This window comes from Salvelinus namaycush, chromosome 4 (genome assembly GCF_016432855.1).
Source record: "Salvelinus namaycush isolate Seneca chromosome 4, SaNama_1.0, whole genome shotgun sequence".
NCBI classification, from domain to species: domain Eukaryota; kingdom Metazoa; phylum Chordata; class Actinopteri; order Salmoniformes; family Salmonidae; genus Salvelinus; species Salvelinus namaycush.
Genome location: NC_052310.1, coordinates 17607616 through 17623737, shown reverse-complemented (window position 1 = coordinate 17623737; position 16122 = coordinate 17607616). Strand labels below are relative to the sequence as shown.

The 16122-nt window shown below is 43.6% G+C and overlaps 1 protein-coding gene across 1 annotated transcript in view; it reads left to right on the top strand.

The window, feature by feature from the left end:
* Window positions 1-13444: 13444 nt before the first annotated feature.
* rhbdl1 (rhomboid, veinlet-like 1 (Drosophila)) overlaps window positions 13445-16122 on the top strand; it is a 41634-nt gene continuing 38956 nt past the window's right edge. Inside the window, exon 1 of the mRNA XM_038990390.1 lies at window positions 13445-13612. Coding sequence (XP_038846318.1) covers window positions 13547-13612 — 66 coding nt within the window. The 5' untranslated portion in view covers window positions 13445-13546. The remainder of the gene's footprint in view (window positions 13613-16122) is intronic.

Below are 16122 nucleotides of genomic sequence, written 5' to 3'. Positions count from 1 at the left end.
AGCTTTGGGGCGGCGATATTCTCCTGGTTGAGCCCAAGGTCCCTTACCATCCAATTCGTCCTCCCATGTCCAGAAATCCTGTGTAGGTGGGTCCTGTTGCCGCTTGACACGCCGCTTGGTCCGATTCTGGTGGGTAATTCTGTCACGATCGTCTAGCGGGGAGAGAGAGGACCAAGGCGCAGCGTGTGGAAAATACATCTTCTCTTTATTAGAAGAAGGACAACGAAACAAAACAACAAACAGACGAACGTGAAGCTATCAAAGACTAAGTGCAAACATGCAACATAGACACAGACAATTACCCACAAAACCCCAATGCCTATGACTGCCTTAAATATGGCTCTCAATCAGAGACAATGAACCACAGCTGCCTCTAATTGAGAACCAATCTAGGCAGCCATAGACATAACTAGACAACTACACTAGACACTGCCCCATACACATACAACACCCCTAGACACTACAAAAACACATACATTCCCCATGTCACACCCTGACCTAACTAAAAAACATAAAGAAAACAAAGAATACTAAGGCCAGGGCGTGACACCCTCATTATCTCTCCAACCATCTATATCCATCTTTTCCTACTCCAGTGCTCCACCTCCCCCTCTAACCTTTCTTCATCCCCTCTCTCCCCTCTTTATCTCCTTCCGTCTCTTCTTCATACGCACATATATTTATATAGCCATGAGACTTAATAAGGAAACTGGGAGCTAGAGCTCCACCATCACTGAGCCATGCGATCATTAGTTGATAAATATCTCCTCTGCGATTCCCCTCCTTACAGTTATTTTCACCTGCTACATAAAGGACAGGGTTATACCGTTTTGACGTATATATGCCAACCACAGTGTGGATAAGGTTCTTATGTTCCCTTTCCTTTTCCTAGAGGTCTGATACCGTCAGTGTGGTGCTTTTCATGCGCGGCATTTCAGGAATGTCTCTTGACGTTTTTTTAGTTTGACAGTGCTGGATGTGTAAATGGAAGAAAATGTAGTCATCGGTTTGAGAGAGAGAGCTGTTGTGGTGGCCTGGCTGCCACCATCTTGCAGTCAGTCAGTGCCACAGTAGCCTAGAATGCTGCAGCCGTATGATAATTACAGAGTGGCCCAGTCAGAGAACAGCTGTGGATACCCAGTTAGCTCAGACACTGAGCTAATACACTGCCATGCAAGTACTACTGCAACACTTATACTATGCTCATAATACTGCAATACTCAGATGCTTCATGTGTACTACTACACTACTACACCACTCTAATACTACTACAGTACTATACTGAGTGTACAAAACATTAAGGACATCTGCTCTTTTCATGACATAGACTGGCCAGGTGAATTCAGGTGAAAGCTATGATCTCTTATTTGTGTCACCTGTTAAATCCACTTCAATCAGTGTAGATGAAGGGGAGGTGACAGGTTAAGAGCCTTGAGACAATAGAGACATGGATTGTGTATGTGTGCCATTCAGAGTGTGAATGGACAAGACAAAAGATTCAAGTGCCTTTGAACGGGGTATAGTTGTAGGTGCCAGGCGCACCAATTTAAGTGTGTCAAGAACTGCAACTCTACTGGGTTTTTCATACTCAACAGTTTCCCGTGTGTATCAAGAATGGTCCACCAACCAAAGGACATCCAGCCAACTTGACACAACTGCGGGAAGCATTGTAGAGTCCACGCCCCTACGAATTAAGGCTGTTCTGAGGGCAATATTAGGAAGGTGTTCTTAATGTTTACTACTACAATGCTAAATTAGTACACTCATGTTACTACAGTACTACACTCCTACTACTTCATAGATAGGTACTGCACAAATAATTACTGAAAGTACCTAGAACTTCCTTGTTTTTATTTATGGCTGCGGTCTGTTCCCAGGTCAGGGTCTTCTCCCCTTCCCCACTGTAGTGCTGGTTGCTCAGTTAAGTGAGGTCTGCACTGGGGCCAGCCTCAGTGGCTGGGTTAACAGAGCGGTCATTCCCCTGCAGCCTCCTTCTCATCCGCACTATTGGCCTCATCCGCACTCCTTCTCATCCCCCTATCTTCATCCATCCTCTTCTACTTGCTCCCACCATATTTTTCTTCACCCTATCTCGTCCTCTTTCTTTTCGTTAACCCTTTCACCCTCACCATTCCTAGGTACTGGTGTCACCCCCCCTTGGGCCCTTAGCCCTCCCTTCTTTCATCCCTTTTTCCTCAGCCCATCCTTTTATCCATTCCCCTCATTATCTCTCCAACCATCTATATCCATCTTTTCCTACTCCAGTGCTCCACCTCCCCCTCTAACCTTTCTTCATCCCCTCTCTCCCCTCTTTATCTCCTTCCGTCTCTTCTTCATGCCCCAGCACTCGTAAAAGGGAAATGCAAAAACATGTAACCATGGCAACGATGTGGCTTGTCAACGCGTTACCCTCCCGCTGTTGGATCGCTTCAATAACAGCTGCCTTTCTGCACCATCCCCTCCCTCTTCTCCTCTCTCACCCCTCCTCCCTCTCTCTGTTTCCCCATCTCTTTTCCTTTCTTCCTCTGTCAGACAGTCATGAGCCCCACTACCCTGACTAAGCAAAAAGGCTCCGCTTACAAGCGTCATTCACGCGACTCCGTTTTCCAAATTAAATGTATTGATTGTTAATTGTTCTAATTACCAACAAAGACCAATCCTTCACCACCTCTTCACCTTCTCAGAAGATGGTTGCTCCTGGTACTTGTTAAACCAGGCTGGTCTCATAGACTAGACGTAACATAGTAAACAAAAATGCGGGATATTCAAATCAGTGCGATATGTTACGTTTGGTAGGCTTATATAAGACAGAAGGTTACTTTAGGGAATAATGAAAAGAGAGATGCGTGTTTGAATTTCATCACGGACAACTTTCGCATTTTAGCTAATTAGCAACTTTTCAACTACTTACTACTTTGCAACTACTTAGCTTGTTAGGTAACCCTAACCTTAGCCCTTTAACGTAACTCCTAACCTTAACCTTAACCCTAACCCCTAGCGTGGCTTACATTAGCCACCTAGCTAACCTTAGCATTAGCCACCTAGCCACCTAGCTAATGTTAACTCCCAGTAAATGATACCAAAAATCTTTGGTTAAATCACATTATCTGGTGAAACAATCTGTAGTTAAGAGAACTGGTGATCAGCAAATGATGGGAGAGGTGTTCATGATTAAATTTCCATTCGAAAGAAACATACAGTAAATTCAGGGAACACTGTGGGAGAAGTGTTGTTAGATCAAACTGCCATTCAGCTCCTCTTGAGTCATCTTCTGCTTGAAATCCCGCATATGTCCAATCCATTGAGAGGGATACAGTTCTGGTACAATGACACACGCAGGCAGAGGGATTATGTTTCTCTACATGAATCCACACCAGGAAAAAGCCCAGGCACCACACGATATTGTCTGTAAAACAAAAAAATATAATAAATTATACTCCTTTGCAGAGTTTGAACGACAGTGGAACTGTGCCAGCATAACAACATTAGGGTAGACTAGTTGAACATTCATACATGTGTACAGGCACATAGATTACATTTCGATATCTAGCCTAATAGACCCTTTTCTGTGTTTGCAAACATTGCTGCAAGAGGGCGACGTGCGTAACTTGGTGGCAGAACAAAAGGGAGTTCTTATAGAACGGCAGCAAAAAAAGCCTCTATTTACATGTTGCTTATAAGTGCATTTCCCACTACTTTTGGATTTCAAGGCTCGTATGAATGTCCTACTTAATATAATGTTTTTGTCATCATCGCAAATCAACTGCATTATACTTAAAAAACTATCAAAACATAATTGTAAGCGTATGAGAACCCCAAAAAGTTATTTTGTTTAGATGTAATTAAAATGTAAATCTAGGCTATGTTGAATGGGCGCAGATGGCGATGGCTTTCTCACTGCCGTCAAGAGTTGCACGCATCTGTGCGTGATGTCAGTGTGATGTGTACTAGAAAAGGGTCTATAGAAATATGGCATAACTCTGAACCTTTGCACAGTGACCAGACCGTACAAATGTACCTAGGTAGTTAGGTAGACAGTATCTCGCTACAGCCATGTCTATCAGAAATGCTTAGGCAAATATTTTTTTATATAGTAAAACCAACTTATCAGTCTTAGAGATTTACAATAGTTAAATTGTATAATTGTTGTTTCTACTCACTGTTAGCTAGTAAACTTAATAATTGTTATTTACATCTGTGATTTTGAAATCATAACCAATGTCAACCCTCGTCAATTATGTTACATGTTACATAGCTGGCTAATAAAACTATTTACAGTTAATGTTACACGTTTGCTAAAAAGTTACAAACACAAGGCCTGGTGCATAGTAACAAGTTAGCAGGTGCCAGGCTAACTAGCTAGCCAACTCCAGTTGTGCTAACGTTTGCTGGTAAACCTAGCTTTAGGTGACTGGTTGTAACGTTGTAGCTTGTTGTTTAGTAGCTGGCCATATCTACAACTAAAAAGAGAAGAGGTTTTACAATCAAGATACAATAGATCTCCGATTGTAACAACTAATCTACTTTTAGTCATAGATATGACTACCTGTAGTTGTTTAGCTAACTTAGCAAGCTAGACTTGCTAGCTAGCTACCTGTAACACATGTTAGCCAGCAATACACAATATGAGTTTCAGTAGTTAAACTAAAGTTAGCTAGATAGCTAGGGGGCTTGCAGGAAAAATAACTTACTTAGCAAGCCACCATATTTGTAATCTGCCCTCTTGGTGCTGCCATCGGCTGTAGCTGAGCTTTTAGCTAAATCCAACTCTTTGTTTCAAATCCTCTTCGCTATATTCCGGTTGAAACATGTACAGTCGTGGCCAAAAGTTTTGAGAATGACACAAATATACATTTTCACAAAGTCTGCTGCCTCAGTTTGTATGCTGGCAATTTGCATATACTCCAGAATGTTATGAAGAGTGATCAGATGAATTGCAATTAATTGCAAAGTCCCTCTTTGCCATGCAAATGAACTGAATCCCAAAAAATCATTTCCACTGCATTTCAGCCCTGCCACAAAAGGACCAGCTGACATCATGTCAGTGATTTTCTCGTTAACACAGGTGTGAGTGTTGACGAAGACAAGGCTGGAGATCACGCTGTCATGCTGATTGAGTTTGAATAACAGACTGGAAGCTTCAAAAGGAGGGTGGTGCTTGGAATCATTGTTCTTCCTCTGTCAACCAGGGTTACCTGCAAGGAAACACGTGCCGTCATCATTGCTTTGCACAAAAAGGGCTTCACAGGCAAGGATATTGCTGCCAGTAAGATTGCACCTAAATCAACCATTTATCGGATCATCAAGAACTTCAAAGAGAGCAGTTCAATTGTTGTGAAGAAGGCTTCAGGGCACCCAAGAAAGTCCAGCAAGCGCCAGGACCGTCTCCTAAAGTTGATTCATGTCACACCCTGGCCTTAGTTATCTTTGTTTTCATTATTATTTTAGTTAGGTCAGGGTGTGACATGGGGAATGTATGTGTTTTTGTATTGTCTAGGGTGGTTGTATGGTTTAGGGGGTTAAGGAGAGTAGTTGGGTTTGTGTTTAGTGTAGGTGTCTAGCTGTGTCTATGGTTGCCTGAATGGTTCTCAATCAGAGACAGATGTCATTAATTGTCTCTGATTGGGAGCCATATTTAAGACAGCCATAGGCACTAGGTTAATGTGGGTAATTGTCTATGTTGTACGTAAGTAGCTTGTGTGTGCACTTTCGTTTATAGCTTCACGGTTGTTTGTGCGTTAGTGGTTGTGGTTGATACGTGCATGTATCTGTTTATTTCCATTTGTGGAATTTTGCCTTAATTTTGAGTAAAACACTGTGGTTTCGCTCAACACCTGTGTCCTGCGTTTGACTCCGAATATTCTCCGCACACAACCTTGACAGAATCACGGACCAACTTCAAATGGAGCAGCCAGATCCGTCAGCCAGCCATGAGCAGCCAGATCCGTCAGCCAGCCATGAGCAGCCAGATCTGTCAGCCAGCCATGAGCAGCCAGATCCGTCAGCCAGCCATGAGCAGCCAGATCCGTCAGCCAGCCATGAGCAGCCAGATCCGTCAGCCAGCCATGAGCAGCCAGATCCGTCAGCCAGCCATGAGCAGCCAGATCCGTCAGCCAGTCCGGAGCTGCAGTCCCTCAGTCCGGAGCTGCCGTCCCTCAGTCCGGAGCTGACGTCCCTCAGTCCGGAGCTGACGTCCCTCAGTCCGGAGCTGACGTCCCTCAGTCCGGAGCTGACGTCCCTCAGTCCGGAGCTACCCCTCAGTCCGGAGCTACCCATCCGTCCGGTGGCGCCCTCTGGGATGGTCTTCAGTCCGAGACTTTCTACAAGGGTCGCCGCTCCAGAGGCGCCACCAAAGCGGGTATTGACAATGGTGAAGTGGGGGCCACGTCCCGCACCCGAGCCGCCCCCATATTAAGGCCCACCCCGGACCCTCCCCTCAATGTCAGGTTGTGCGGTCGGAGTCCGCACCTTTGGGGGGGGGGGTACTGTCACACCCTGGCCTTAGTTATCTTTGTTTTCATTATTATTTTAGTTAGGTCAGGGTGTGACATGGGGAATGTATGTGTTTTTGTATTGTCTAGGGTGGTTGTATGGTTTAGGGGGTTAAGTAGAGTAGTTGGGTTTGTGTTTAGTGTAGGTGTCTAGCTGTGTCTATGGTTGCCTGAATGGTTCTCAATCAGAGACAGATGTCATTAATTGTCTCTGATTGGGAGCCATATTTAAGACAGCCATAGGCACTAGGTTAATGTGGGTAATTGTCTATGTTGTACGTAAGTAGCTTGTGTGTGCACTTTCGTTTATAGCTTCACGGTTGTTTGTGCGTTAGTGGTTGTGGTTGATACGTGTATGTATCTGTTTATTTCCATTTGTGGAATTTTGCCTTAATTTTGAGTAAAACACTGTGGTTTCGCTCAACACCTGTGTCCTGCGTTTGACTCCGAATATTCTCCGCACACAACCTTCACAATTCAGCTGCGGGATTGGGGCACCACCAGTACAGAGCTTGCTCAGGAATGGCAGCAGGCAGGTGTAAGTGCATCTGCACGCACAGCGAGGCGACGACTTTTGGAGGATGGCCTGGTGTCAAGAAGGGCAGCAAAGAAGCCACTTCTCTCCAGGAAAAACATCAGGGACAGACTGATATTCTGCAAAAGGTACAGGGATTGGACTGCTGAGGACTGGAGTAAAGTCATTTTCCCTGATTAATCCCCTTTCCGATTGTTTGTGGCATCCGGAAAAAAAGCTTGTCCAGAGAAGACAAGGTGAGCTCTACCATCAGTCCTGTGTCATGCCAACAGTAAAGCATCCTGAGACCATTCATGTGTAGGGTTGCTTCTTCAGCCAAGAGAGTGGGCTCAATCAAAATTTTGCCTAAGAACACAGCCATGAATAAAGAATGGTACCAACACATCCTCCGAGAGCAACTACTCCCAACCATCCAGGAACAGTTTGGTGACGAACAATGCCTTTTCCAGCATGATGGAGCACCTTGCCATAAGGCAAAAGTGATAACTAAGTGGCTCGGGGAACAAAACATCGATCTTTAGGGTCCATGGCCAGGAAACTCCCCAGACCTTCATCCCATTGAGAACTTGTGGTCAATCCTCAAGAGGCGGGTGGACAATCAAAACCCACACATTCTGACAAGCTCCAAGCATTGATTATGCAAGAATGGGCTGCCATCAGTCAGGATGTGGCCCAGAAGTTAATTGACAGCATGCCAGGGCAGATTGCAGAGGTCTTGGAAAAAGAAGGGTCAACACTGCAAATATTGAGTCTTTGCATCAACTTCATGTAATTGTCAATAAAAGCCTTTGACAGTTATGAAATGCTTGTAATTATACTTCAGTATTCCATAGTAACATCTGACAAAACTATCTAAAGACACTGAAGCAGCAAACTCTGTGGAAATTAATATTTGTGTCATTCTCAAGACTTTTGGCCACGACTGTATAGTTGAATGTCACCATGTAGGGAAAAAATGGCACCATTGTCGAATTCGTGTTGCTGAGAGGAATCACTTGGAGCCATTGCGGTCTGGTCAGTTTTTTCAGTTTTGCCCAAAGGATTGTGTTATTGGTGTCCGTCTCCCTTTCAAAAAAGACTGCCTTAGGGGAGAGACGGGGCAAGAGCACTTAGCACCACCCCACATGGGTTGTAGTCTTTCAGAGACTGGAGAAAAGGTGTCAGCTTGTATATTTAGCAATGAATCCGTTGATAGGAACATCATTGAAAGACTTCCAATGGCTCTATCGAACAAGGACAACCATATCAAGGACAAGGACAACCATATCAAGGACAAGGACAACCATATCAAGGACAAGGACAACCATATCAAGGACAAGGACAACCATATCAAGGACAAGGACAACCATATCAAGGACAAGGACAACCATATCAAGGACACCAGAAGCAGTCATAGTGTGTATCAGTCAGCGCGCAAAGCCCAGACCTTCCTCCTGGGCAATTATGTGTGAAACACATCTCACTGACCTAGAAATGTCTCAGACATGATGAAAACATGCCCAGATTCTCCCAGGGTGAAATTCCCCTTTAATGTTTCACAACTTTTATTTTTATGAAATTCACTGAGTAGGATGGTAATCCCCATCCTCATTTGAGGAGCCTCCTGGTTGAAGGGCTCTGGCTAGTATTACATAGCCAGCTAGAAGGATGAATCAAGAAGCTAACGTTAAATGGAGCCTACCTTAGCAGGCTAGTAAGTTCTCATAATAACTTTGCTTTACAGAGAATAGACTACTGAGACAGAAAGCGATGTGGCGCTCAGTGGTGAAGCTGAGGTAGGCTGCAATGCATGCAGAAGGAAGCAGAGGAGACAGAGAGAGAGAGGAAGCAAGCAGAGAGAGAGGTTAGTACAGTGGTTCCCATACTTGGGGCCAGGGCCCCATGTGGGGACACCTGAGAAAATCTGTACTAACCTTATCAAACAAGTTAGGGAAAAGATACAGTATGTTTCAATATGAACATCTCCACATAGCCTATCTTCCCTACATTAAGATGCAAGCAAAGTTCTAAAAATGTTTTTGTTTATATCAGTGTTTGTTCGTCTTATCTCGATTGCACACTGGAGTTTAGTTTACCCAATACCCACTTTTTTGAACCTCTATATCACTGATATTAATACAGAATAGTAAGTAATATTCTAGAAATTCATGTGAATGTGATAATACGATCATCTGTGTGCTCCATTGATGTGTTTGTGCGGCGCTTGATTAGTAATGCCTAGGAATACAAACGTGAAGGCTATGTAGTTTGAGAAAAGAGATATCTATGTAAAGAGTTGAGGATTTTATGCAATTCGTCATTACAACTGACTGAACAGTCGCTGATGCTATATCTGTCAGTGTGAATAATTTCTCATATTTCCCTCCTTTCAGGGGTAGAACATTACATCTGTATAGCTAATAGGCTACGTGTTTGTAGATTGATTGAAGTGAATGAACCTACAGCAGCCAAGGTAATAATGGCTGGGGTAATTTTTGCTAGCTTTTGCTGTTTTTTTTCCTTCCGAACCTCACTAAAACTCAAACCATGATTATGGTCCTGCCCTCCCTTTCTCCCCCTCCTATCATCCTAGTGTCCTACACTCAGCCTGTGTAAAACGCTGGTTGTATCTGCACCCCTTCGCTCTCTCTCCTCGGCACCGGGGGCAGAATTGACTGTGATTCAACAAACCTCCGTGAAACACACAGTAAGGGGATTAAGTAAAAATAGATCTGAGCCTTCTTTCTTTCTTGGTTCATTTTCATACATGCATTGGCTTTAGCTGCATTTCAGGAAGCCTCATACAAGCTCCAGGCGGTCAGGTCCAGCCAGCGAGGGGCCCCGGCGTTCAGCAGAGATTACCCAGTGTGGGTTATGTCAAGAGTTGACTGAAAACCAGTTTGTGTGTGTATGTCCGTATCCACGTGTTTCAAATCAAATGTTATTTGTCACATGCGCCGAATACAACAGGTGTAGACCTTACAGTGAAATGCTCGTGTCCGAGTGCCTGCCTGTTGGGATTAAAAATAGCTTTTACAACAAAGTGTGATAATGAAAACACAGGCATTTACAGTAGTTGCTGCTATTAGCATTCAGAAAGGGTAGGGCGCTAACATTTGATTGCTAGTATCAACAGAGCTAACATGCTACCATCTGACTTGAACCATCATCAAGCTTACACACTAGTACATGACTGCTAGTACCCTGCCCCTGGGTTAATAAATAAATAACAAGAGACCTGGGGAGGGTGAGGAGTCGATTCATTTGAATTAAAGAGTTGGTTTTGTTCAATTAAACAGCTGTAAACGCTGCTGAAATCAGTACAGTGGAGGAGGAAAATAACTACACAAAGAGAGAGTGATAGGCCTTCAGAAAGTATTCATACCCCTTGACTTATTCCACATTTTGCTGTGTTACAGCCTGTATTCCACACTTTTTTTCTCACCCATGTACACACAATAGCCATAATGACAAAGTAAAAATGTGTTTTTAGGAATGTTAGCAAATGTATTGAAAATTAAATACAGAAATATCTAATTTACATAAGTATTCACACCTCTGAGTCAATATTTTGTATGCACCTTTGGCAGCAATTACAGCTGTGAGAGCTTTCCACACCTGGACTATGCAACATTTGCTCATTATTCATTTAAAAATTATTCAAGCTCTGTCAAATTGGTTGTTGATCATTGCTAGACAACCATTTTCAGGTCTTGCCATAGATTTTCAAGTAGATTTAAGTAAAAACTATAACTTGGTAAGCAACTCCAGTGTAGATTTGGCCTTGTGTTTTAGCTTGTTGTCCTGCTGAAAATTGAATTAATCTCTCAGTGTCTGGTGGAGAGCAGACTGAACCAGATTTTCCTCTAGGATTTTGCCTGTGCTTACTTCCATTTTTGTTTTATCCTGAAAAACTCCTTAACGTTTACAAGCATACCATAACATGATGCAGCCACCACTATGCTTGAAAATATGGAGAGTGGTACTTGCTAATGTATTGGATTTGCCCCAAACATAACACTTTGTATTCAGGACAAAAAAAATTAGCTTTGCCCACATTCTTTGCAGTTTTACTTTCGTGCATTGTTGCAAACAGGATGCAGGTTTTGGAATATTTGTATTCTGTACAGGCTTCCTTCTTTTCACTCTATCAATAAGGTTAGTATTGTGGAGTAACTACAATGTTGTTGTTCTCCTATCACAGAAATTCAACTCTTCAACTGTTTTAAAGTCACCATTGGCCTCATGGTGAAATCCCTGAGCAGTTTCCTTCTTCACCGGCAACTGAGTTAGGAAGGACTGGGTGACTGGGTGTATTGATACACCATCCAAAGTGTAATTAACTTCACCATGCTCAAAGAGATATTCATTGTCTGCTTTAGGTGCAATAGGTGCAATTCTTTGCAAGACAATGGAAAAACTTTCCTGGTATTTGTGGTTGAATCTGTGTTTGAAATTCCCAGCTCGACTGAGGAACCTTACAGATAACTGTGTGGGGTGGGGTACAGAGATGGGGTAGTCATTCAAAAATCATGTTAAACACTATTATTGCACACAAAGTGAGTCCATGCAACGTAATATGTGGATTGTTAAGCACATTTTTACTCCTGAACAAAGAGGTTAAATACTTATTGACTCAAGACCTTTCAGCTTTTCATTTTTTATTCATTTGTAAACATTTCGAAAATAATAATTCAATTTTGACATCATGGGGTATTGTTTGTAGGCCAGTGACCAAAATAAATCTTGATTTAAGCCATTTTATTTTCAGGCTGTAACACAACAAAACACACACATATCAGTATCAGGCACTCGCAGGGATTTTCTGATTGATCTTCCTTGCTAAATTGAGCTGTAAAGCTGTTGACCTTGTGGCAGCTGCAGTATAGACTGGTACTGCCAGGCTCAGTGTTTATACAACCACTCTCCACTCCTGATCCTGAGGCAGTCAGGGAAATTACCTCTGCCCACTGAGCCACAGGGCCATGTATATTCAGAACGAAAGGGCCCAAACCACAATGGGGAACATTGAGAGTCCCTCCTATCTTTACACAGACCAACATGATACACACTGTGGGTGACTCCAGAGTGATGCAACAGCTGAAAGACCACTGTTCCGCCCTGGAGCGACAAGGAGCTGTTGGTTTACTCTCAGATGACTAATGAGCCTACGTTAGCCTACGTTAGCATTACAGGAAACATAGTAAAGGGCTAGGCACTGAGCGGTCGTCCCATGTGGTCTGTTTGTGTTGGATGGGTTTGGCCTTAGGTAAACTCATACACAGGACTAGACTACTCAAACTAGACACCCTAAAGAGAAAGCACTGGATATTAATGAGCCATTGAATCAAATTAAATTGAATATTTAAAAAAAGGAAGGAAAATAGGCAGTTGATGACGGATAGATACAGTACAAACATAAAAACACAGTCGGACGAGGGCTCATACACACTGTACACCACATGCACATACACACCCTATACTTTACGGGCCATTTTTAACCGGCACTATTTCGGACGGTTAAACTCTGGTGAGTTTTATGACACTCCCCCGCTTAAATTAATCACGGGTAGACCGAGGCATGCGAGCTTCAGCATAGTAACCCACAGGGGCCGGTCGCCTCACAGTGAGACTGGTGATTAATGAAAACCACACTGTCCTGATTGGTCCACAAATGCAGTTAGAACGCGTCTCACTAAACTCATTAGAAGGCAAACTGTGACTTCAACTCCAAAATGAAAGGAAAGACTCCAGAGAATCTAATGCTCTCTACCGATTTAATTCTGTACAACGACATATGGTGACAGCGGTGGGATTTCAGTCGTACAGTGGGTTCAGGTCACGGTGTACGATTTTGACATGTTGGCCCATTTTGGTTATCAGTCCTGCCAAATGACTGATGTTATCAGCCTGCTCTTTTCTTCTCGCCTGCCCATTTAATTAGAATAAATACAGCTAGCTAGTGTTCTGTTTTTAAGGCAGGTCTAATTCTTCCATTGACGTTCCCACTGATAGTATGGCTTAATTAATGCTGCTCTCATTGACAGACTCTTCTCTCTTGGCTCCGTTACTCTCCATTGTCCTGGTCTGTCTGTTCTATTGTGTGTCTGCTGTCGACTGTTGTCTATGGACTAGTTAATAACTACAGTACCTCTCTACATAACTGTTGCCTATTGAGCGCAATGTGCTTTTAAAAAGCACTGCAGATGAGATGTGTTGTGTATATCAAGAATGGGAGGTAGAGAAAGAGAATTATTCGAAATGAACAGGATTAATTCCCTTTCAATTTACTCAACGTAGGAAAGGAATGTCACTTTTCAAATCTTGAATTCCCTGAATTGAAATGGAATTGAGCCGATCCTTGCTAATAAGCACTACTACTAGAATCATCAACAGCAGCATTCTGATCAGCCTGCACTGATATTCATGTGTTGTTGTGTTTTGCCAGCTGGACCCAGACAACACCGGTTTCATCGCAGTGGAGAACTTCACCAGTCTGGTGGAGCACCATGAGCTGCAGCTGGACCCCTCCAAACTGGACATGCTGTTTGCCCTGGTGCAGAGCAACGAGGATGGACAGGTGTGCTACCAGGAGCTCATCGAGCTGGTGAGTGACTGGGAACGGACACACACACACACACACACACACACACACACACACAGAAGCACGTATAGTACGTGCACACACTTGCTACAGAATGATTCGAGAAAAGACAGGGAGGTTCATGATGTCAAAATGTACCTGCCCATTGCAGTCTTTAGTTCTTCAGAAAGAGGTTTGATCTTTCTAATTAAATGCAATTATAAATACACACAAACAAAATGTAATGATAAATAAATACACACACACACACACACACACACACACACACACACACACACACACACACACACACACACACACACACACACTCACACAGTGATACATTATACTGTATTAGCTGTTGGTGGAGCAAAGGGGAAAATCCTGCCCCAATGTCTTCTACTGAGCAGTGTTCTGAGTTCTGATGCTGCTAGGAGGTCAGAGACATTCATATTCATTCCTCTCCTCTCCACTTAACCTGTCTGTGTTTAGACCTTTGTTCCTATATATCAAATTAATGCAAAGCCTTTTAAAGGGGCTGAGGTGATTCTTAGCCCTGAGTGTAGCAGTAGACCAGAGCATGTTTCTTCTCCTCGCAGCATATGGGTTTAAGTAGCGTGATTCATTCAACACGATGCAATTCCTGACATGTTTTCACTTCCCTAAGCTGGTTCCTTCCTTCGCTCTGTTCTGCTCATGGTTTGTAATGAAAGCTGTTCCATTTAGTTCCCCTTCCAAATGCTCAGGTCTCGTTTCTAGTGTGTGAGCAGCAATGCAGATGCAGGTGCTCTCGCTGACATTCCAACCCCTTCCTTTACTTTGCCCTTCTCCTATCGTCCACCCCTCCCTTCTTGGATCTTCATGCCTCTTCCTTCTGTTACTCCCTCCATCCCAGATGTGATACTCTTCCCTCCGATTACTCCCTTCTGCAAATCTTATCCTCCTTTAATAGTATCCCTTTATTCATAACGTACCCTTCTCTCTCCCCAATATCACCCCCTCCCTTTCCTTTAACCCCCCCCGTCTCAACCGCTCAGAATTTATTTTCTTCTCCGTCACCCGTGCAGCTCCAGATCGTATGTTAAAACCCTCCCCAGGTTTAGGCAGCATCAGCGAGACAGTTTAATATTCACCGTCAGCCAAATGCAAATTGGGTTCGATCAGCCCAGCATTGGTAGTAGCAGGCAGTAATCTAAGGTAATTTGAGAATGCTCAGCCTCACAGAGATATCGACATCCATGTCTGATTGGTAAAGATTTGTCTGACAAACGTGTGCGCACACACAGTTTGCATCCATTTTTCACTGAATGGGCACAGACACACACACTCACAGAGGACGTGCACTTGCTCACTAACACATGATCAGGGAGGCTAATACATACACACACCGACTCATTCACCATACACATGCTCAGCGTACAGATATGCTGACTAATTTGGATGATATTCAAATGCTGACGGGAATCTCTTCTCTGTGTGATGTGTGTCTTATAGGAGCAGGTCTGTATTGGTGGCGCTCTGGTTTAGTTTGTCGGGGAGAACATGCAAATGTAGCGTGACATTTTTAACCAGGTCATAACCAAGCTGACACCCCCCCCCCCCAGCCTCCCTCTGGTTGTCTTCTTCTCTTTCTATCACGCTTTATTTTTCCTTCTCTCTTCCTCCTTTTGTCCCCTCTTTCTTTCTTTCTTTCTTTCTTTCTTTCTTTCTTTCTTTCTTTCTTTCTTTCTTTCTTTCTTTCTTTCTTTCTTTCTTTCTTTCTTTCTTTCTTGCTTTCTTGCTTTCTTGCTTTCTTTCTTTCCATCTCCTTCACTTTTCCTTTGTCTGCCTGCCTCTCTCCCTCCCTCTCCTTCAGGGAGATTTATAAGGGGGACACCATTGACAGTATGTGACGGATGAATGGTATTTTGAGTTGGGAAGCGCACCGCTGCCATTATATTATCTCCAGTGTCTACAGTCTGCCGTATGGCCTGAATTAAGACCTGGCAATGAAGATAAAACACCCCTGCCTGTGGAGCTGGAGCAGTGTGTGTGTGTGACAGTGTGTGCTTGTGCGTGTGTGTGTTTTCACACATCTGTGCACTCTACATACTGTACATCAGCAGTTATGTCTAGCCTTTTGGCCCCGAGGCGTGGGACTTTCATCCTGTTAGTCTGCTGAACAGGGATGTTAACCTTTCCTTTGCGCTTTTGGTCTTCGGGCTTGGTGTGAGTTGTTGATCCACACATACTGTCTCTATGTGACTGGGTGTAAATGTGTCGGAAGCGAGCTCTTGGCCCACAAGTTCAGTAGTGTGAGTGTGTAAATGTGTTTGACTTCCTCCATGTTTTTCATGCCGGCTGATCTGAGCCAGAGAGCTCCATCGGACCAGCTTGAGGGGTGAATAACTAGCGCTCCGCTAAAGCCTATTGTAACGGTTGTCCTCCTCCTCTTCGGAAGAAGAGGAGGAGTAGGGATTGGACCAAAGCGCAGCGTATGTTGAATCCATAATAACGTTTATTAAAGAAAAGACGAAACACGAAAACTCTGTGAC